Source organism: Arvicanthis niloticus, chromosome 26 (genome assembly GCF_011762505.2).
Source record: "Arvicanthis niloticus isolate mArvNil1 chromosome 26, mArvNil1.pat.X, whole genome shotgun sequence".
NCBI lineage: Eukaryota > Metazoa > Chordata > Mammalia > Rodentia > Muridae > Arvicanthis > Arvicanthis niloticus.
In genome coordinates this window covers 24,289,359-24,313,756 of record NC_133434.1, presented here as the reverse complement: position 1 = coordinate 24,313,756, position 24,398 = coordinate 24,289,359, and the positions used below count along the sequence as shown (strand labels likewise).

General features: G+C 41.1%; 1 protein-coding gene across 1 annotated transcript; it reads left to right on the top strand.

The window, feature by feature from the left end:
• The first annotated feature begins 364 nt into the window (after window positions 1-364).
• Window positions 365-19,247, top strand: Rab39a (RAB39A, member RAS oncogene family). The gene is made up of 2 exons (XM_076925235.1): window positions 365-711; window positions 15,732-19,247. Exons 1-2 carry the CDS (start codon window positions 485-487, stop codon window positions 16,156-16,158), a joined length of 654 nt encoding a protein of 217 aa, XP_076781350.1. The 5' UTR covers window positions 365-484; the 3' UTR covers window positions 16,159-19,247.
• The last annotated feature ends 5,151 nt before the right edge of the window (window positions 19,248-24,398 follow it).

Sequence of the window (24,398 nt, the reverse complement as noted above, 5' to 3'; positions counted from 1 at the left end):
TCACACCCACTTCCTGGTCCACTTCCAACAAGATCTTTACTAGAAAACCCTAAGGTCCCCTGGAGTTCTGCTACTTCCCCCCCCACCCCCCATCTCCAAGGCGGATGCTCTCACCGCGCCCCTCTTGTTAGAGGCTCCTCCCCCGTATGACCAATGACCCGCCTCTAGAGCGTCAGTTCCCTCCCCTTTATCTGAGACCCGTCCCTCAGCCCGAGGTAGCTGCTCAGCAAGTTAGGTTCCCGCCCCCCTACCTGCGGTCCCTCCCTAACTCGTGGCCCCTCCCTCACACTCAAACCCCGCCCCAAGCAGAAAAGGTCCACGCCCCTTGCCCGCGGCCCCGCCCCACCCTCCCCAGAGGGCGGCTACCAGGCGGTGGCCGCAGCCGCAGGAAGATGCTGGAAACCGGCGGGCCGGCGCCGCGTAGGTGCTGAAGGGACAGTTCCTTCGGCAGAACTTGCTCCTGAGCGCACGGGGCAAGTAGGAGATGGAGACTATTTGGATCTACCAGTTCCGCCTTATCGTGATCGGAGACTCCACGGTGGGCAAGTCGTGCCTTCTGCACCGCTTCACCCAGGGCCGCTTCCCAGGGCTGCACTCCCCCGCCTGCGACCCCACAGTCGGCGTGGACTTCTTCTCGCGCCTGCTGGAGATTGAGCCGGGCAAGAGGATCAAGCTGCAGCTCTGGGACACGGCGGGGCAGGAGCGCTTCAGGTAGGGAGGCACCCGCCACAGGCTCTGGAAAGTGCTAGCGCTCGGTGCTCATTCCCCTTCGCCCCTCCCCTTCCAGGGGCGACTTCCTCCTCCGCAGTTTCTTCTTTCTTTAGTGCGGATTTCCTGCGCCCCCTTTCTGTCTCCTTTCCTGTCCGAACCAGGGTCTCCGGTCTTTCCCAGCTCTGTTCCTCTTAGCGTTTGGGTCCCTTTGGCTCGACCGCTGCCTTCTCCCCAAACTCGACTTCGCTCGCTGCGCACACACATCCTGACTCAACCACCTTCCTCCTAGCACCTCCTCTCCAGCCTTGACCAAGCCTCTTTCAGGCCCGGGGAATGTGCCAAGTGGGGTTCCCAGGTCTGTGAGAAATCTTTAGTTCTCAGCAAGCAGATTTCCAGCCGGGGTTACAGCCAGAGCTCCCGCGGAACGGTTCACAGCGAGATGCATGCGGTAATGGTTTAATGGTTTAAACATCTGACAGCACCGAGTGTGGTCATCAGAAGATTCTGGGCCATGACCCTCGGGAGTAGGTCTTGGAAAACAACTAAATGCAACATCAGAGTCACTGATACAACTAAGGGTGTGTGTTTGTGTTTAAAGGGTGAAGTTTCCTTTAAGAGTTCGTCACCTTTGGCGCTTTGATGTAAAAAAGATAATATTGAGAGTTGTCTGCAACCTTTTATTTCACTGATGGGTTCTTAACGTTCTGGTGTCGGACAACAGAAAAAAGTACTTTTGTAAATGGAGAAAGCCAGGCTTAAGTAGATAGTCTCGCTCTGGATGTTCACTGGGGAACCTGAAAGATGGTATAAAGTCGACTGGCCTTACAGAAAAAGAGTAAATGAAACTGAATTTCTTGAATAGTTAAGATTAAAACACATTTAAAGCATATTTCCAGTTTTTGAAGTCGAAGAGTACTTTATTCTAGAGGAAGGTAAGAAAGCTAATAATATAGGGTTTTGTTTCTTAAAAATCACATGATCAATATGAACTCTTGTAGGCAAGCATTTTTATATCTCTCAGCAAGTACTTTGCTTGTGAAATAAAGAACTCCATTAAGGAAATTCACAAATATGGCTTCCCCTCACACGGCCAGCATCCATTCCAAGACAGTTCAGCCTACATATGTAGAATGGTCAACATTCAAAATTTTGGCTTCCAGCCAGATTGTGGTAGGACAAGCCTTTTAATCCCTGCGCTCCAGAGGCAGAGGCAGGCAGATCTCTGTGGTCTCAAAAAAAAAAGGTGTTTGTGTTTTTTGTTTTGTTTGTTTGTTTGTTTGTTTCCATTCCTGGGTCTGACACCGATTCCATTGATTCACAGAGATAATAAGGGAACCGCCTTTCTTGCTTGTATATTAGTTTTCTTACTTTCGAGATGTAGAGAAGCAGTAAGGCCGGCTTTCAGAGAGCTGCTCAAGGTCATCGATTGTTTAGAATTTCCTGAAGACATTTTCGTTTTCTTTTCAATCAGCCTCCTTCGGTTGAAACGATTTTGTTTTTGTTTTGTTTTGTTTTTAGCTTGTGCGTCATCTGTAAGATGAAGATATCTTTATGATTTCTAAGACTCCTTCCCGTTCAACCACTCTTGAGATGGGTTACAGAGTCTTCCATTTGTGATCTTAGTCAGAGATGAACTTAGACATTTCAAGATCAGGAGAAAAAAAAAAAAGCATTTACTAAGAGTATTTGCTCTACATTTTAAAGATAGTAAAATCTTCTTCTGTCTAATTATTTACTTAAAAGTAATTCCTCACCCTATTAACAGGAAGGTGAAGGATAATTAATTCGTTAGAATGTAAACCTTTGCTAATTGAGGGTTTTGTAATGCCTTTGAGAAGAATCTACATAGCAATTCATTTTATTTATACATTATTAAAACCATCCAATAATGCAAGGACGGTTAGAGAACATTTATGATGAATCATACTTTTGTTTGGCTCTTTATAAATGATGTATTCATAAATACATATTTCAGTAGCTACCTACAGTAGTTGCCTTTCTAGTATTTAGCAGAACGCCTCACCATAAAACAGCATTCAGAACAACTGCTGTTAAGTTATCCCACATCTGCTAGAAAAATGCAGATATTTTCTTTGAATTGTGGATCTCCTGGCTTGTCTTATTACCTTCAAGGGTACTTGAAGATACGTGTCTGTCATTACAGTCATAACCTGAGGAATTTATGGGAAATATTGTATTAGGTTTTCTGGTGATTAGAAATAAAGAAAAAAGGAACTTACCTTAGGGAGTTCATGAGGTAGTTTGGAATATATTACAAAACAATTAAGTGATCATTATTAGTTTTACTTTATAGTATTTAAATTAACATTCTGGTAGGTTTTAACTACTAGCATAACAACAACAAAAAAAAAAAGAACAAGATCAGCTGAGCACTGTGACACTTGCCTAGCAGTCAGAAGTTGGAGCAGGAGGATCATAAGTTTAAGGCCAGCCCAGGATACACAACCAGACTTTGTCTCAAAGGAGAACATTGCTGAGCATGGTGATTCAAGCCTTTAATCCCAGCATTTTGGAAACAGAGGCAAACAAGCCTCTGACTACACAGAAAGTTGCAGGCCAACCAAATAGTGAGACTCTTAGAAAAAAAAAAAAAAGAAGGTAGGATCAGGATATTGATTTGATTTGATTTGATTTGATTTGATACAATACTTAGGATTTCACAAAGAACCTTCAATAAGAAAGGGCCGCTATATGTCTAGGAAATGGGAAGGGGGAGTTTAGAATTATGAATGTTACAGGGGAACTAGCCGTCACTGTTAGTTGTTGTTAGACGTCCGACTGCAGTTCAGAACAGACCACTCCAGACGGCACAGTTCCAAGGGGGGGAGGTTTATTCAGGAGATAGGACAAAGGTGGGGGGAAGAAGATGGAAGAAGAAGAAGGAAGAAGAGAAGTAGAGGCTGGCCATGACCAGGTGGAGAGAGAGGAAGTGGGGGGAGGGGACAGAGAGGCAAGAGAGCAAGAAGGTAAGAGGGTAAGAGATTAAGAGTAAGAGAGAGGAGGGGGCAAGCAGCCCCTTTTATAGTGGGCCAGGCCTACCTGGCAATTGCCAGGTAACTGTGGAGGTAGAGTTTAGACAGAATAGTAACAGTCACCACTTTTTATAATTTTTAATATATTGGGGAAAGTTGAGCAGTAAAAGAAATAAAAAACCATGTTTAATGCAGAATTTGTTTGAGTAGGCTTTTTGTCTGATTGTTTTGTTGTTGTCATTGCCTCTCTCTCTCTCTCTCTCTCTCTCTCTCTCTCTCTCTCTCTCTCTCTCTCTCTAGCTCTGGGAACCCACTATAGAACAGGCTGGCCTTGAACTCAGACAGCCAGCTGCTTTTGCTCCCCAGGGCAATACAGTGTTAATGAGTATATAGGAAGCACTAAAAATATGGGAAAGTATTAAGTAGAAGAATATAAATTTTTAACGTTTGTCCTTTATGTGTTGACACCACTCGTCTCAACCAAATTCACCAGTGTAATTGGTAAGAGATGTTGGGACTCAAAATATAGGGGTCTATAGAGTAAAATTATTGAATCATTGGCTACATCATCCTTGGGAGGGATCAAGTCGTTTCTCATGGAAGGGTCTTTAAGATGGCTCCATGGATAAGATACAAACCTGATAACTTATGTTTGGTTCTTGGGACCCACATGGTATAAAGAGAGCATTGGCTCTTGTTGCAAGGTGTCTTCTGACCTCCATGTGGGTAATGAGATGCCTTCCCCCATAAATAAATTCATAGCATAAAAATTTTTAAGACAAATTTAGGATAGAGAATTTTAAAAAGTAATTTCTCATGGCAACCCAAATAGTTTCATGAAAATAAGTTCTTTCAAAAGAATGAGTCCAGCACCTTACAGCTTTCTTGCACCTTGTCTTGCTATGTAATGTCTTCCTCTCAAACATGCCATCACCAGGATGTCACCTACCATGATGTGATGCAGCTAGAGGGGACCACACAAAACCCAATGTCATGCTGCTAGATGAACTGCTTTTCTTTATACTTTAGCCTCAGATATCTTGTCATAGTTGCAGAAAGTGGTCTAGTATATAGGGTGAAAAAAAAAGCATGGTAGCAATATTGAATCCACATGTGCACCATGAAACTTGTGGATTACAAGGCAAATTTGACCATTTTTTTTTTTCATATTGTCTGGCCTTTTGGGTAGTACAGTTATAGGCACTAATTATAATGCTCAAGGAGTGATGCCTTCTTCCCTCCCTAGCTTCTTCCCTCAGTCCTCTCAAGATGTGCTTCTTGTGATTCTTTTCAAAAGATGACCTGGATAATCAAATGTGTTTAGAAATCTTTATCATGTTAGCATTCCTTTAAAATCCCATATCCATATCAAAGCATCTAAAAAGCTAGGCATGATGGTGACCTAAGCATGTGGGAAGCAGAGGCAGGACTGTAAGTTTGAAGCCAGAATAAGCTACCTAGCAAGAGTTAGTCTCAAAATACCAAGGACGAAAGCTTGTGGCTCCATGGCAGACTTCTTCTTTACCATCCCCAAGGCTCTAGGTTTGATCCCAGCACCAGAGGAAGAAAGCTGCTAAGAAATATTGCAGCAAAGAGATGTGTATATTATTATTATTATTATTATTATTATTATTATTATTATTATTATTATATTAGCCAACTTCCTTGGGCTCTTAAAAATATGCAATCATGAATAACTGTTTAACAAGGAGTATAAAGAAGAAGCAGCAGATGTTTTTTCTTTTTTCTTTTTAAGATGGGAAGCAACAGCAGACCTATTAATGAGTTAGCTGGCTAATTAACTTAGCAAAAAGCTGTAGGCAATAAGGGTCAGTGAACTCCTGGTCTCCTCCTGCCTCCTCTTCCTTGGAGCTCTGGTTTCATGTGCATGCTGCTGTATAGCCAGCCTTTTTTTTAAACATGGGTGCTGGGGACCCAACTTCAGATCCTCATGCTTGCAAAGGAAGCATTTTGCCCACTGAGCCACTTCACTCCTTTCTTCCGATTAGCCCTTCCCAATGTATCCCCTTTTTACAGGATACATTTACAGGATACGTATACATTAGTGTGATGTGGAGTCAAGTAGATAGGGCTGAAGTATAGCTTCAACCATAGATATACAGATATACAGAAGTGTAGTAAGTGACCCAAACTGAGACCTCTTCTGTGAGACTAAGAGAGAATGCTGGGGGGGTGGGGGGGGTGGGGAGAAGGGCTAGGTGGCTCCCAAGAACTTCCCTAGCTGAAAAAGAAAGCATTATGAAGAAAGATTGTAGATTCTCAAATTATAGGTTTTGTCCATCACTTTTCCCCGAAATAGTTTTCAGTGTACTATTAGTAGGTAGATATCATTGGAGGAAAGAGTCTATTATTTTTTGTGAAACTAAATTTATTTATTTTTATTGAAAAATGGTCTCCAACTGACTTCATAGGCATTCCCTTAAAATGCCTGTAAAACCTTAAACTCCTGCTCCTCCCTCCTCCACCTCTCGTGTCGTTTTCTAAGTAAGATAATTAATGTGCAGAGAATCTTTGACTTGTCCAAGATCTTAACTAGCTGGCTTGCATAAAAAGTCTCTCTCTCTCTCTCTCTCTCTCTCTCTCTCTCTCTCTCTCTCTCTCTCTCATGTTCTCTCTTGTATATCTGTGTACTGCATATGTGTAGTGCCCATGAAGGCCAGAAGAAGGCATCAGATGCCCTGGGATTGAAGTTATAGATCATTATGAATTGCCATCTGTGGGTAGTATTTAATTGAATCTGATAATCCATTTTATTATACAAAAAATAATAATAATGCTGAGAAGCCCAGCATTACTTTTCTGCAGAAGATACCAGGAAGCACTGGATTAGGAGCTGGGGAGATGGCTCAGTGATGAAGAGCTTGCTGTTCAAACATGAGAACCTGCATTCATAAAATATGGCATGTATTTGTTTGTTTATGCAGGGTCTTAGTACTCATGATTCTCCTGCCTCAGCCTCTCAGTCTTGGGATTGTAGGCATACACCATGACTTTGCCTCATTTTATAATGGCAGGAGTTGAGCTATAATCAAATAAGCTGAAAATCATATAGAATGTCAGAATGTGTTCATTGCTATGCAGAAGAAGAACAAAAATGGCAAATAGAAAACTGGAGATGGCAAGAAGCACTGTTACCAAACAAGGATGTGTCATGAAAGAGGAATAAGACATCTCCTCATGGGAGTGGATTGACTGACATATTCAAAAGGAAAATAGAGTCTATTAGTCCTTTCTCAGTATTTCTTGGAGCCTTTGTAACCACAGCCTGATTTTTTTTAAATTGGGAAGATACTGGAAATATTAATGTTTGGCTAAAGAAAGACTAGCCTAACTTCAAAGTGTTGAGTTTCAGAATTCTAGGCAAGGGCAGGGACTGGGACCTGTTAAAATGAGGGGCAGACATTTATTGTAAGCTGCCTAAGGGCCAGCATTACGAGGCAAAAGGAGCAGGTGAGTGAAGCGGCAGCACAGTGCCTATTCCCACAAGGGCAGTCAGAGCACATCGCCCTGGCTGGAAAAGGCTAATGCATCTGTGGGCTACTAGCTACCAACAGTCTTCAGCATCAAAGCACTCTTGTCCTCTTAATGCCTATTTTACAGTTGGCAAAGCCACAAGATGGGCATTTCCAGAAGGAGCATCTGATTCATTTAACCCAAGTCGGCAGATGCCCAGAGTTTTAAGGAGTGTGAGGTCCATCCAGTAAAGTTCACGGTGACATGCAAACACTATATAATCTTGCCACTTACATTTAAGTATTTATATATGTCACTGCTATAAATCTGGACACTCCAGGGCCTGTGGAGTATTGTCCTCCGTACAGCAACATCATCTTCCTTTCAGTGCTTGCCAAAAAACTAGGTAGCTGTTTGAGATATCATTTATATATTTTTAGAACCTCAATAATTGTTCTTTGTGCCAAAAGACTCCAAATTCCCTCATAGCAGTTCACTCCCAGTTCATTACATTAAGCCAACATTAAGTAAATCTTTGTAAATCCAAGTAGGCTCTGAGACTGCTAGCAATTACTCATTAATGTACACATTATCTCTGGAGGAAAAAAAAAGGAAAGAAAATACAGCAGCTAAAACCCTTTAAGTAGCTGTGTTGAGCATGGTGGCACATACCTATAATCCCAGCACTGGAAAGCTAAGGCTAGCTCTGAGGCCAGACTGGGCTGTACAGTGAATGTTGGAAAGAGACGGAGAGATGTCAGAGGATATATAATGCGTGATTCTAAAAGCATTTAACTTGTCAAACCTAAAGAAGCGGGAAATGGAGTGATCGAGAGAGCTCTAGCTTTAGAGGCCTGAAGATCTGAGCAGCGTTGTCCTTGATATGAGCATTACTGTGCTATACACTTAAAAATTAAAGACGGGTGACACCTTGAGTCTGAGATGCCCCCCCAAAAAAGCTTGTATAAAAGGGGCTTGGTTGCCAGCTGATAGGCTTGGGAGAAGAGACTGAATCCTGACCTAATTGATAGATTAATTAATCCCCTGACGCTGTCACAGTTTGATGATGATATGAAGAAGTGATGAGTGATTGGGAGAAATGTCACTGAACGATGCTTGTCTCTGGAATGGGTGTGTTCTTTCTCTCTTCATCCCCCTCTGCCTATCACTTTCTTCTCCCTGTCTATCCCTCACCTTTTCTATCCCTGCCATCCTGAGGTGAGCAGTTCTGCTTCACCACACCCTGCCTGTTGTGATACTTTTCCTTATCACAGGCCCACAGAGTGGGATCAAGGGACTTTGGGCATGAGCCTCTGAGACCATGAGCGAAAGTAAATCTTTTCTCCCCTTAAATTTTTTTCCTCGGGTATTTGTCAGGATGATAAATAGTCTAGCTGACTAACAGGTGGGGGGAGGGAGGGACTGGAAAGAGGTCTCAGTGGTTAAAAGCACATACTGCTCTTCCTAAGAACCTGAGTTCGATTCCCAGCACCCACATTAAGCAGCTTACAACTGCCTATAACCTCAGCTCCAGGGAGATCTGACACCTCTGACCTCTGTGGGCATATGCATTCATGTGCACATTACCCATGCCCCACCCCATACACATAATAGAAAGAAAGAAAAAAGTGAAAGTTGCTCTGATCACTTTTCAGGCTGCTTTGATAGAATGGGATGAGATTGTTTCTAAGTGGGAGAAGCAAGTTTGAAGAAGCAGTAGATCCTATGAGCTCTGAGCAGCAAGAACCACAGGAAGTGGTGCTACCTCTTTCTGGCTGCTCACCCACTGCCATAAGATGCTCCAAGGAGCCAGTTGCCAGCCTGGGCTAATTCTCTAGTGAAAGCATTCCTCATCTGAGTCCTCATATTTGTGCTCTGGTCTTCACATGCATGCTGTAGCAAGCCCACAAATATACATCATACATATATAATGATGATGATGAGAATCCCTGGTTGGCCTCAAATTCACAGAGATCTTCCTGCCTCTGCTTCCCAAGTGGTGTCATTAAAGGCGAGCACCACCATGCCCAGCTGATTAATTTTAAAAGCTACTACCATTCACTTTTTTTTTTTTTGTCTCATCTACACATCTCCAACTTAAGAGTTAGCTCCCACTAGAAACTTTACTAAGATCACTGGCTACTATATGTTAATCAACCTCTCCAAATACCGATAGCAAATGCTCTTGTAAAAACATGAGGCCAAACTACTAACTGATGACATGTTAGACAGCATTTTGTACTGCTCTTATCTCTTTGCCCTGGCTTTCATTATTCTGTCATGTCTCTTATTTCCTCATCAGCTGTATTGGTGACCCTGACCAGATCAGCCATTCATTCATTCAGTCAGTCAGTCAGTCACAAAGACACTGGGTGATCATTCTGTCCTATGCACTTGAGAGCAGTGTGTATTCAACAGTGAACAAAACAGACATGGCTCTTCATGCCTCTCACAGTTAGCAATCCAGTAGCAGGCATACAGAGTGGAAAGGAGGGGTAGAGAATGCCATGCAAGAGTCCCGGCAGTGTTCCTTGGCACTCCTGAGTGCCCACTTGGGATTGAGTATGATTAATTCATAGTGATTTCAAATGATGTGCAGCTGAACCACCTCCTCAGCACAAATTGCAGTTAAAATTGTTTTTTACATTTACTTACTTAGGGTGGGGTCATGCACATGACAAAGGGCAGCTTGCAGGAGTAAGCTCTTTCCTTCCACTATGTGGGTCCTGAGACTGAACTCAGGTCACCAGCGAGCACCTCCACCCACTGAACCACCTCATCTCACTGCGCCCCCAAATCCAGGTCATTAGAGATGAGAACATCTAGGAACAGGTGCCATTGAACAACTCACTAGAGTAGCTGCAGATATCAGCAGAATGGCAGGACTTGAGACAGAGAAAAAGTCAAGTGCTAAAATCTCTGTGGAGACTGGCCGGGAACTGACAGATGCCAGCAGATGACCTCAGTTTCAAAGCTGGGATTGGAGGGGATAACTGGGGGAGGGGTTAGGGGCGGGATGTTCCTGAGGTCTAGCCAGAGAAGATGTCTTTGAAAGTGGGTGAGACTGTGTCACCTTCAAATTGTGAAGGATCTGCAGGCTTCCTTCGCAAACATAACCAGTGGGGCTGAGGATATAGCTCAATGGGACAGGACACACTTATTAATGAAGGCTTGGATTAATCTTCAACTCCTAAAGACATAAAAAACAGCAGACAAAAACTGGATCTTCCCTTTGGGAAGGATAAGGGGTTGCTAAGAGCTTGTAACCGTATTGTACTCTTGGGGTTCTGTATCCCCCTTACATTCTAGGCAGAGGATAGGCTCACAGCTGTTCCCTCTAGTTCTACCTCTATCATACAAAATTAGAATTTTTTAAAAAATGCAAGTTTGTAGAAAAAAATGGTGTTTCCTACAATGTAAGGCATGCTTCTGTGTTATGTGTATGCATCTATCTACCTACACACACACACACACAAAACACACACACACACATGCACACACACACAAAACACACACACATGCACACACACATATACATACACCATGCAAACATTTCAATACTGAATTTTCCTTTTTGGGTGGTAACTCAATTTTAAAAAATTTTTAATTTGTAAAGTTAAACATTTACCAAAATGTCTTGGTAATTCAATGAAGTCAGGCTAATTTGTTTGTATTACCTCCTGTAATTTTGGAAAAAATCCATTTCTGTGTAGTCCTGGCTGTCCTGAGTGCCACCTACCTCTGCTTCCCAAGTGCTGGGATAAAGGCATGCACCACCACTGCCTGACCATTTCTGTCTTTTTTTTTTTTTTTAATATTTTTATTTTTGAGATTACTATAATTACATCATTCCCCTTCTCTTTTTCCCCTCCAAGTCTTCCTGTGTGCCCCTCACCTTTAGTCTTTCAATCCTATGATCTTTTTTCTTTAATTTTTGGTGCTAGAGTCTCTCTCTCTCTCTCTCTCTCTCTCTCTCTCTCTCTCTCTCTCTCTCTCTCTCTGTGTGTGTGTGTGTGTGTGTGTATCCCTGAATATATAAACACAACCTGCCCAGCCTGTGTAATGTCGCTTGTATGTTTATTTTCTTGCTTCTCCTGCTCTCAGCATTCTCCAGTTGCCTGTGGCTCTTTGTCTAGGGTGGAACACGAGTCCCCCCCCCCGCCCCCCATTAGCCTGTCTGTTGATGTTGTCCTTGTCTGGGCTCTACTGTTTTTAATTATATGTGCTTGTGTCTACATGTAAGTATGTACATTTTTGAATATTGCCCTCAAAGAACCGAAACATCGAATCACTCTAGAACTGGAGTTTTAGACAGTTGTGAGCCACCTAACTGGGTGTTGGAAACCCAACATGGGTCTCTGCAAGAACTACACATACTTATAACCACTGAGCTATCTTCCAAACTCCCATATTCTAGTAAAATCTTGACAAACTTGCACTTACTAATCTTTCTCCATATTGAGTTTTCAACTGCAAAAGTTTTGTTTTTAAAAATTACACTGGCAAAGCCAGTGAGATGGCTCAGTGGCTAAAGGCACTTGCAACCAAGCCTGGACCTGAGTTCAATCCCCAACCCCACATGGAAGAAAGAGAAAACCAACCCTTGGAAAGTTTTTCCCTGTTCTCTGTGTGTGACATGGTATGCATATACCCAAATACATATGTAACATATACACATACAAACACACGTTAAGTAAATAAATGTAATAAAAATTACACCAATGTTAAGTTAAGAAAGTAATTTAGATTTGGTGCTGATGAAGTTTTGGCCTAACAACATAGACTTAATTATAGTTACCTTATGGCATGGCACATCTGCCTGAATGTACACATACAGATAAGTGACAGAACAATAACAAGCTAATTGTCCCACAGAATTAAAGAAGACAGCATCAACTTAATTGAAGTAGATTATTTAGGAGATTATGTAGGAGATTTTTCTTGTCATCAGTGCCTATACAGTAGTGTAGTCCTCATTCTCTTGGAGCCTGGCATGATGGTGCATGCCTACAATCCTAGCATTCAGGAGGCTGACTTAGGAAGACAGCTGGGCTGCACAGAAGTTCTAGGCTGTCCTGGACTTGGAAAACCTTGTCTTAAGAATAGAAAGATGCGCCGGGCAGTGGTGGTGCACGCCTTTAATCCCACCACTTGGGAGGCAGAGGCAGGCGGATTTCTGAGTTCAAGGCCAGCCTGGTCTACAGAGTGAGTTCCAGGACAGCCGGGGCTACACAGAGAAACCCTGTCTCGAAAAACCAAAAAAAAAAAAAAAAAAAAGAAGAATAGAAAGATGCCAGCAGAAGCCCCATGAAGACTGGCCAAGTGCTGCCTTTTGGGCCCAGACGCAGCGCTTTGAGTAGGTACACCCCAATATCTATGCCATCTGTGTGCGGCTGGCGCATGTGGAAGAGCTGGTCTTGCAGAACCAGATGCCATCATTGAATAGGGCTGGTCCTATGCCCACCAATTGGTCCCGGCTTAGAGATACTGGGGCTGCAGCCTGAGCTGGGAGACAGAGAGTTGGGAGTGGGGGTTTGTAGGCAGGGAGGTATGTAGCAGCCTGGAACTTGCACAGTACCTGCCCTCCCCCACCCTCCAACCAACATAGCCACAAGATCACCTCAACTCTGGGCAACAGCAGGATATCTGAGATAAGTCCCAGTGATGGTCCAGTATTTATGGTGTGTGCGTCAGAAACCAGACACCTGAACCAGACCAATGCAGTGAATAGTTGTATATAAAGCTGTTAGAGAAAAAAAACAAAAACAAAAAAACAAACAAAAACTTTGTGACACACTGCAGTTTCCAATGCCACTACAAGGAATGAATATGCCATGGAGAGGTGAGGTGGGAAAGATGGAACGGAGACATCTGTGTGGTGGAGAAGGGCAGAACTAGAGACTCGAAGTCGATGACAAGTGTAAGAGAAGGCTAAATGTTACTCTGAGGGCCATGCAGATGTCTGCTGTGCCAACAAGAGCCATGTCTGGATCTGTGCTCCTGCTGCAGCTGAAGACTATGTTGATGTCTGTGGCCTGTGTTACCACCAAAGGCCATGCAGATGTCACCTGAGAAGGCCATGTTGATGTCACTGTGCTGAGATGAGGAGCATATTGGTGTCCTTGGCTGGTGTAGCTGTAGAAGCCACGTTGATGACCTTGCCTGTGCTGCTGCTGCAGGCGATGATGGTGTTTATGCTTGGTGCTACAGCACAGGGCCATGTTGATGTCAGGTGGGTCTGTATTGCTACCAGAGACCATGCTGAGGTCTGTACGTACATGCTGACTCCGGAGACCATATGGATGTCCACAGTCTGTGCTCCTCTGACTGTAAAGGTCAAGGAAGCTATTTTTGCAGTGGGATGCATGACTGCAGACTCACAGTTGAGACTGAGGGATGTAGAAGGCTTCAGTGACAAACCCCAGCCCAACCCCACAACAAAGAACAGTAACAACCTAGATAGGAAACCATAAAGGAGAACTAGTAGCAAGGACACTGGAGTGTAGTTCTCCATAATTTGAGGCTTCATTCATAATTGAGGTGGGTTGGGAGAAAGACCTGGTTTTCTTTAAGGGGCTGGCTACTGGGAGTTTGACCGTGCTCCAGTGAGTGCATAGGCAACATAAATTAAATTTGTGGTTTTGTTTTCTTTTAGGGGGTAGGTGGGTTATAAAGGTGGGGAACAGAACTGGAAAGGCTAGGAAGTTAGTGTGATTGGGGTGCATGATGTAAAATTCCCAAATTATCAATAAAAATATTAGGAAAAAGAAAGATGGATGAAGGGACAGAGTGGGGGAGGGGAGTCACTTCAGAATATGCTAGGAATTTTGAGGGAAACGGCAAGTGAATAAACTGGGGAGATTAGACATTTTCTTCGAATTCAGAAAGCAAATTTGTTTCGTTTTGTTTTTCCTAGCGGTGTTAGGTGTTGAACCTGGGGCATCATGAGTGCTAGACTGGTACTTATTAGCTAAAAGCCCCTGGCTTAGAAGCAAAGGCACATATACTATTGGGTCACTGAACTACTGTGGCTTCAGGGATGATGACAATGCAGACAGTACAAGGGTACAGGGCATCCAGCTGTACTGTCATAGAGGTCTCTGTGCCTTGGACTCTGACCCTCGAGGTCCTTGGCATTTGCCATTTCCCATCGCCATTTTAACTAGTTAGTCCTATATAGCAAACATTTTGTGACATCTAAGATTTACCAACCAATATGATATAAGACACATGTTTGCCCTTCAAGGAACTGTAAACTGAGCCAAAGACGTACCTACATATTCAGTCAGCACATTATACAAATGTGTAAATATAATAGCAGTGTGCTAACAATTCAGTGGAATTGTTTGAGAAAGGAGTCAAGGCAGAGAAGGCGTCTCATTTCTTGAACTATTGAAGGAGAGATGGGAGTGTGAAAGACAAAAGAACCTCACTGGATCACAGGATAGGAGAGATTTTTAAGATCCGATTTACTATCTGACCCTTCTCCCTTTGCACCCTCTGCTGTTTTGTGTTTGGTTTTTTGTTCGTTTGGGTTTTGTTTTGTTCTGTCTTAGAACTGTATCTTAGGCTGGCCTCAAACTCATTATGTAGATAGACAAAGAGTGTGTGTGTGTGTGTGTGTGTGTGTGTGTGTAGTGTAGTGTATTCGTGTGTGCAGGGGCTCATGCACATGTGTGTAGTGAGTATGGAGGCCTGAAGTCAATCTCAGGCGATGGGGTTTTTGCTTTTTGTCTGGTTGGTTTTGGTTTTTTTTGAGACAGGTTTTCTTTGTGTAGCCCTGGCTGTCTTAGAGCTAGCTCTGTAGACCAGACTGGCCTCAAACTCAAGATACACCTCTGCCTCCCAAGACTAAAGGCATTGGCCTTTAGTCTTACCACCTGGTGTCTACCTTATGTTTTTGAGTCCCATCTCTCATTGGCCTAAAACTTACCCAGTATACTAGCTGCCTGGACAACAAGACCCAGGGGTCTGCCTGTGCCTGACTCCCAAGAGCTAGGATTACAATTTTGAGCTACCACACACACTTTTTTTTAACCTGAGTTCTAGGAACCAAACTCAGGTCTTCATGCTTTCTTGGCAAGCACTTTACCAACTGAGTTAGCTTCTCAGCCCAGCCTTGAACTTCTTATTCTTCTACCTTCACCTCCTGTGAAGTGTGCCACCATACTTATTATATGTGGTGCTTGGGACAGGGCTTCCTGCATGCTAGGCCCTCTATTGAGTTACAGCCATAGCTTTCTATTTCTCTTAATGTTTGAAACCCAATTTTGTAATAACTTTTCTACCAAATACTTAAAAATAAAACCTCATAAGATACTGCAAGATGATATACTGCATAAGTTCTTATGTATCTAAAAATGTTATTTTAATATTCTGTCAGCCTATGTGTGTTAATCTCAGAATATTTTTGTTCACTTATGATACTTCATTTTGGGGTTTATAAATTCTAGTTAAATGACATTAAGGTACCTACAAGTTTGGTTTTGGTGTTTCGTTGTTCAAAGGAAGAAGAAACAGCATTGTCCTCACACAACTTTTTTTATTTTTCAGATCAATAACTCGATCCTATTACCGCAACTCAGTTGGAGGATTTTTAGTGTTTGACATTACTAACCGACGGTCTTTTGAACATGTGAAGGATTGGCTAGAAGAAGCAAAAATGCATGTACAGCCGTTTCAGATTATATTTCTACTGGTGGGACATAAATGTGATTTAGCTTCACAACGTGAGGTTTCAAGGGAGGAAGCTGAGAAGCTGTCAGCAGACTGTGGAATGAAGTATATAGAAACCTCAGCAAAAGATGCCACAAATGTGGAAGAGTCCTTTACAGTCTTGACAAGAGACATATATGAACTTATTAAAAAAGGAGAGATTTGTGTTCAGGATGGGTGGGAAGGGGTTAAAAGTGGTTTTGTTCCAAATACTGTGCATTCTTCTGAGGAAGCAGTGAAGCCCAGAAAAGAGTGCTTCTGTTGACTTCAGCCTGCTGAAGAACTACCACAGACAGACCGTGTCGCTCTGGATAGATGTCAACATCCACAGCAGAATGACACAAGGAGTGAACATCTGCAAACATCCAGACCCGTTCTTAAGCTGGTGGACACACGCTGTGTCTCACCACCTACACCAACAGACTGGGCAGTCTGCTAAGTTAGGAGGAAAAGGAGATAAATTTTTCCCTTGAAACCAGGGTCTACAAAATTACATCCATTCTCATTTTGTTAGCATATGGCTGACCTTAGTGACCAGATATGTCAGTATTATCTTTCTTGACAGTTGAAAATAGATTTTTTGTACACATGTAATCCAGCTGAAAAGAATGTATCAGGATTTATATTCTCCTGAGTTAACTAGTATTGCATACAAAGTGCACTTGAAGGGCCAATGAGGCCACTCACTGGGTAAGGAAGCTTGCCACCAAACGTATAAACTTGAGTTTCATAGCTGGAGCCCCTGTGGTAGAAGGAAAGAACCTACTTCCCTTGGAGTTGTCCCCTGACCACGTGCACTCTGTCATACACATGAGCAAGTGCAAGGCCAGACACTAAATAATGTTAAAATGCATAAGGTACAACTGAATGCTCAGTGGCAGAATGTTTCTTTAGTTCTGAAAACCCAGATTCAATCCCCAGCACCAAAGCTAGAGCAGGAAAAAAGCAAAGTACTTATAAGCAGTCTTAGGAATACTGGCAGGGCAGTGGCGGCGCACGCCTTTAATCCCAGCACTTGGGAGGCAGAGGCAGGCAGATTTCTGAGGCCAGCCTGGTCTACAGAGTGAGTTCCAGGATAGCCAGGGCTACACAGAGAAACCCTGTCTCGGAAAAAAAAAAAAGTAAGGAAGAAAGAAAGAAAGAAAGAAAGAAAGAAAGAAAGAAAGAAAGAAAGAAAGAAAGAAAGAAAAAAAATCTGACTAGGACTAAAATATAAATTCTCTCTTTAAAGTAGCAGAGTTGCCATTCTCAGAACATAGTAAGTTTTCTATTCCCTCTTTGTTACTGGGTTTATTGCTCCTGGAATCTTCATATTTGATAAGGTATGTAAGTGTTCAAAGGAGATGCTGTAAGCAAATATTGTAAGGAAATAAAAAGGATCACTCAATATCAAATACTTTGATGTTTTAGTACATTGTCCAAATTTAACAATGCTTATATACTGACATTTTCAAAGAGAAAATTACAGTTTACCTTGAACTACTTTCAAAATTATCAATATACATACATAGTATTTCCTCAAATTTCCAAATTATTCTATTTCCAGTAAAAGTGTGGACAAGATATTCTGAACAAGAAAAATAGTGTTAGAAACTTGACTTAGCATTCAGAAGTCATTATACAAACTTAGTAGAAGGGAAGATAAAATACGCAGTTAAGTGAATAAAATAATGTTAAAATTCAATTATTTTTAAAAATATTGTTTTTTTTCTTTTTTTAAAATGTAATTTAACAGTTGTTTTTCTTTTCTTTTTAGATTTATTTATTTATTTTATTTATGAGTATACTGTAGCTGTCTTCAGACACACCAGAAGAGGGCATCCAATCCCATTACAGATGGTTGTGAGCCACCATGTGGTTGCTGGGATTTGAACTCAGGACCTCTGGAAGAGCAGTCAGTGCTCTTAACCGCTGAGCCATCTCTCCAGCCCCATTGTTTTTCTTCTTTACAGATAGTTTTGCTATATAGATCAGATCCACTGGCTTCAGTCTCCCAAGTGCTGGGCATGTGACACTATGCCCAGCTTCTTAATTTTTTAGCATGAGGGTTGAGACTGGGTCTCACTCTAGGAGCCCTTGTAGACCTCAAATTCAGTATGTAGACTAAGCTAGATGCAAACTCAAAAAATCTGCCTGCCTCTGCCTCTGTGTGCTGGGATTAAAGGTTTTAACTTACTGCTTGAACGTGCATGGAAAGAACATTTTATCACAGTGTTAAATATTTTATAACATGTATATCTGTTCTATGCTATAAATTGCAAAGTGTATCTAATTACCCAATGAAGCTGACCTTTTGACATTGTAAGGCTCTTATGCTTAAACTATAGTAACTTTATGTGTTATGAAAGCAAAATGGTTTAGTGTAAAGAATATTAAGCAAGAAATTAGAGAATGTAGCTCTAAGGTTACCTTTGCTCATTTTTTTCTAGTTTATAAAATGAGCCTACCAGACTCATTTATTGGATTCTATGGAGTTATTCTGAAAATCAAGCAGATGGTGTTAAAAAGGGTTGAGTGCAGAAAGCATAATACAAGTGTTTTGCTGGTTCTGGCCATATTATATTTACAATGGATAAGGATTTTCTTAAGTTCTTTCTTTTTATTTCTGTGTGGAGATACCAGAAGACGGTATGTTTTCATGGACCCAAGGGAACTCTTGGCTGGTATTTGCCCTCTGTCCTTCTACCATGAACTGCTATTGAATCGCTGCTTCTCTAAAGTATAAACAATAGAAAAGAAAGCCCTTGGAAAATTAATTCAACCAAAAAATTGTATCTGAAACTATTTTGTGCAGCTTTGAAGTAGGTATTTAATTGTATTTTAAACACTTGTACATTTTCTAGATTTGTGTATTTTAATAGTACTCATGAAGAAAAGAACATAAATTATGTCACTGTGAAAGTTTTGAATATTTATATTGTCAATATTTTTATATCCCAAAGCTGTTTTGTGGGAATGAATGCAAACTTCCCCTCCCCAGACAAGTCTATTTTTACTGTTACAATATTCAATTTCATCACATCCAACATGGAGTGACTTAAAATGCTGAATATCTAATAGCTTCAAGTGCAGTTACCTGTGCCTACCTGTCAAGCTAAAAAACTACAATCAAAAATGTGACTTCATTTTCAGTAGACACCTTTAATATTAATGCTGGATGAAGACAAAAGTCTGGTCTTAGCTGGGCGGTGGTGGCGCACGCCTTTAATCCCGGCACTTGGGAGGCAGAGGCAGGCGGATTTCTGAGTTCTGAGTTTGAGGCCAGCCTGGTCTACAGAGTGAGTTCCAGGACAGCCAGGGCTGCACAGAGAAACCCTGTCTTGAAAAACAAACAAACAAACAAACAAACAAACACATCTGGTCTGAAAGATAGAATGTATTCCATACTCAGAGTAGAAGATGGAAGAACAGATGGAAAGGTGAGAACCCCCAAGAGTTGATACTTGCACAAGTGAGTTCTACAACTCTGCATCTCTCAACTCTTTGGTTATTAGGGAGGGAGGGAGGGACGAAGGGAGGGAAGGAGGGAGGGAGGGAGGGAGGGAGAGAGAGAGAGAGAGAGAGAGAGAGAGAGAGAGAGAGAGAGAGAATGGTTGATAAGTGTAAAAGGATAAGTGAGACACAGTTGATTTTACTTTATAGAGGAGGTCTTTCCCTCCCCTTTTGAGGGAGGAGGTATTATCAGTGTGTGAAAACTGGGTGTGGTAATACACACTCTGGTAGAGGCACACAGATTTCTGTGAGTTTGAGGCCTGCCTGGTCCACACAGTGGATTCTAGGATAGCCAGAGGCTATGCAGAGAGATCCTGTTAGTGAGTGAAAACTAAAGATTTAAGGCTGACAGAATGTATACCCTTATTCCAAAATCTATCCATATATATACATACATATATATATATGTAATTGACCTATTTTTTATTGACCTACATATATATATGTAATATATATATATGTAATTGACCTATTTTTTATTGACCTACATATATATATGTAATATATATGTGTGTAATTGACCTATTTTTTATTGACCTACATATATATATGTAATATATATGTATGTAATTGACCTATTTTTTATTGACCTACATATATATATGTAATATATATATATGTAATTGACCTATTTTTTATTGACCTACATATATATATGTAATATATATGTGTGTAATTGACCTATTTTTTATTGACCTACATATATATATGTAATATATATGTGTGTAATTGACCTATTTTTTATTGACCTACATATATATATGTAATATATATGTGTGTAATTGACCTATTTTTTATTGACCTACATATATATATGTAATATATATGTGTGTAATTGACCTATTTTTAATATATTGTTGTAGAGGATGTGGACGATCATGCCAAAACAGTCAAACATTTGCTCTAGGCAAAAACATTTTGCCCAGGTTTCTTAGAAACCAGACACATGCCTTTAACCCCAGCACTCAGGAGGCAGAGGTTAGGTGGATCTCTGAATTTGAGGCCAGCCTGAGCTTACAGAGCATGTTCCATGTCAGCCACAGTTACATGGTGAGACCATATCTTAAAAAATAGATATGTCCTGCCGGACAGTGGTGGCACACACCTTTAATCCCAGCACTTGGGAGGCAGAGGCAGGTGGATTTCTGAGTTCAAGGCCAGCCTGGTCTACAGAGTGAGTTCCAGGACAGCCAGGGCTACACAGAGAAACCCTGTCTCGAAAAACCAAAAATAAATAAATAAATAAATAAAATATGTCTTATTTTATATTAATATTACTGCATTTAAATTTATTTATTCTTATTTAAATTTAATACCAATAGATGTTGTAGCTAATTACCAAATACTTTCAGTCCTTCTAATTTTATAAATGAACAAAAATCTGCCCAGTGTACAATAAATTTGTGACTGATTGGCACTGCGCATCCACAGTGATAACACTTTCAGAACATGGAATGGTGTGATGGTTTACTGTATGTAAGCTTAAACAAAATGTTCAAGTGATCAGAATGCTTTTCAAGGTGACCTTTATGTTTTTTGATCATCATAGGAGCAAGTAAGAGAGAGTTTCTGAGCCTGGACACCTGAGGGTTAGGTTTCCAAAAGCATTAAGAACTTCATGAGCTGGCTGGAGAGATGGCTCAGTGGTTAAAGAGCAGCCCCTGCTCTTCCAGACGTCCTGAGTTCAATTCCCAGCAACCACATGGTGGCTCACAACCATCTGTAATGGGATCTGATGCCCTCTTCTGGTGTGTCTAAAGAAAGCAGCAGTGTACTCACATACATAAAATAAATCTTAGGAGAAGAAGAAGGAGAAGAAGAAGTAGTTCATGAGCTTTCATTGAAAAACTGAATCTGGATTAGTAAAAACATTTTAAGAATGATGTTTGTCTTTATACGGCCCTTGGTTCAATGAAGAGCAGAACTTCCATAACTTCAGAGTGCTCTGGATTTGCATAGTTCCTTAGATCTGATCAAATAAAAAGGATATAAGCAAGACTAAAGATCCATCTGGATCCATATGGTTTCCTCATAGTTGCTCAGAAAGACTCAGATTGGAAAAGCAAAGGGAGCATCATCACCTCTGGGGAAATCACTCAGAGTAGATCTTTTGTATTTTAAAATAGTAAAGCAGCAGGGCCAGGTGTGGTGATGCACTGCTATCCAGAGACAGCAGCAGGGTCACTGCTACAGAGCAAAAATCCCTTGTCAGTCAACAGTAGAACAGATGCCCAAATAAAGCTACTCTTAGAAATCCCACAGTTGATACATTTATATTTCAGGACTTTTCCAAACCTCAGATGTTTGCACCAATCTTTTCCTGGGCAACCAATCCTCACCTGTGAAATAAGAAACAATTACTATTCTCGTGAACATGAAGGAAGTGCCATGTGATTCGATACTACAGCAGTACCTGTAGACCAGAGTCATGAGCCATGACAATCTGAATCAATCACTACACACTCTAGTTCACCTGCTGCACACAATCATGCTAAAGAAATAAAACAAAAGTGTTCTTTAAAGATATATTACAAACCAATGTACCGTGTTATCTCTCTTCGTAAAAATTTTGTCTCTATTAAAATAGTGCCTAACATACTGTTGTAGCTGTGACATTCAATGACTACTAACATGGTTATGGTGTTGAATTATGCCTTTTAAATGTGAGTTCCACGTATTTAATTTTAACTTATACATTCCATGAGAGGATACATGTTTTTCTGTCATCATTTCTTGGTATTTATTTTCCAGAATGACAAAAAAGTAAAATATGGTATAAACTTGATCTATATTTTTAATGCTACCTGTTTTAAAATAATGAAGACTATGACAGAAGCCTTCAAAACTATGAACTGAAATAAACTGTTTAACAAATAATTAGCCAAATGTTTTGTTATGGATACAGAAAGCTGAAAACATATTCCTGATCACATATTCTTCACTACTTTTGACTATATAGAACAAACCATTTGGTTAGCTTCCTATTTTACAAACAGGACACTAGTAAACCAGGGTTATTCAAAGAAACAGACCCAATATTAAGCTTATAGATGAAGATATTTATTGTGTTGTATGTGTTACATAGCCAATTCGAGCCCCACTTCTCTTGTGGAGGCTGTCAATTCTAAAATATTCAGGCTGGAGACTCAAAAGAACTAATGCTATGGTTGGACTTAAAAGGCTATCTGTCTGCCAAGAAACGATGAAAAAGTCAATATTGACAATGATATTCAAAAGCAGTCTTCTGGAGAATTCCATGTTGCTCAGAGCAGACTAGCTTCATCATTCCAATTAGCCCTTCAATTGATTAGATGAAACCCACCCACATTATGAAGGCTGATATGCTTTACGCAAAGGATTTAAATGTTAACGTCCACTGCTGGCATGGCGGCACATGCCTTTAACCCCAGGACTCAGGAGGCAGAGGCAGGCACATCTATGTGGGCCTGGTCTATGCATCGAGTTCCAAAATAGCCAGGGCTATGTAGAGACCCTGTCTCAATAAATAAATAAATAAATAAATAAATAAATAAAATAGGAAAAGAAAAAGAAAAGTTAATTATCCTCCAAATACACTTACACATGAACATCTAGAATAATCATTAATGTCATGGCTCAACAAAGCTAGACATATTAAACTAGCCACCCAAAAACCTAAAAAACAAATAGAATTCTCATTTACATGTAAAATCTAAAACAAGACATCTCATAAAAGGCAGAAATGAGAATGTTGGTTACCAAATGCCAGGAGCCAAATCCAGGAAATTTCCTGCTGTTCTGGGAAGCCTAGTCTCAGGTCCCAGGAACTTAAACAACTTCTAGCATTTCCTTGGAGCCAGTTAAGACAGTGGGATGGTCTAAAGCTATAAGCATGTGACAGTGGGATGATCTGTGGCAATAAGGATTCAATAGTGGAATAGCCCTAAGCAATGACCCTCGCCCAACTTCCGGTTTGCTGTGTCTTTATAATCTGCCTGCGAAATTAAAGTTTCAGAGTTTGATCAGAACCCCAGTCAAGCTCTCATTCTTTGTGTCTCTTGTCCCTTCATTCTTTTGCCCCCTCCCCTAGGGTCTCATCGAATCCCCACGGGCCAGGGCAACTGAAGACTAGGAATTGAAGTAAATGGAGGTATTACAGACCAAAAAAATACAATCATTCAATTAGATAAGAGGAATGAACAATCAGTACGACGATGGATATGTGTATTAGGTTGATTCAGTAATTCCACATTGTGTACCTATCATGGCACCTCTTTGTACCTCATAAATGTACTTTTATTTATTTATTTACTTATTTATTTTGGTCTTTTGAGTCAATGTTTCTCTGTGTAGCCTTGGCTATCTTGAAACTGGCTCTGTAGACCAGGCTGGTCTTAAACTGGCCAGATCCTTCTGCCTCTGCTTCTCAAGTGCTGGGACTAAAGGCATGTACCACCACCGCACAGCCCAATATTCAGTTTTAAAAGTTAACCATCAAGAAACCATGTCTAATCACTTTTCTATGAAGCTGCACAAAAGCAACACCTGGCTGCCCCCTGAACCTGCCATACATTATGACTGAAATTATATTGTCAGTAAGTGCTGTCACAAACTCTATTAATATAGTCTCATGGTTGCAGTCCTATCAGTATATGAGTACATTGTAGTTGTCTTAAGACAAGCCAGAAGAGGGCGCGTCAGATCACATTGCAGATGATTGTGAGCTACCATGTGATTGCTGGGAATTGAACTCAGGACTTTTGGAAGAGTATTCAGTGCTCTTAACCACTGAGCCACCTCTCCAGCCCGACAAATGCCCTTTTATTAGGATACTTTTTACTGCCGTTTCTGCAGAACATAGGTATGTGGAGAGTCTCTCACTTCACATAGTACATTCATTTAGCATGTTCACATTTCTGGGCCTGTTAAGCCTTTTTTCTACTCTCATGGCAGTTCTAGCATTCCAACAGCAGTTAATATGGACAGCATTCTCTGCCTTCCAGAGGTCATCTAGAAAAATTTGGCACTATATCC

Excerpts from the sequence above, each read along its gene's own strand:
- Rab39a (XM_076925235.1), top strand. The coding sequence starts at position 485 with ATGGAGACTATTTGGATCTACCAGTTCCGCCTTATCGTGATCGGAGAC. Across the intron at positions 712-15,731 it reads GCGGGGCAGGAGCGCTTCAG|ATCAATAACTCGATCCTATT; the intron begins GTAGGGAGGCAC and ends TTTATTTTTCAG.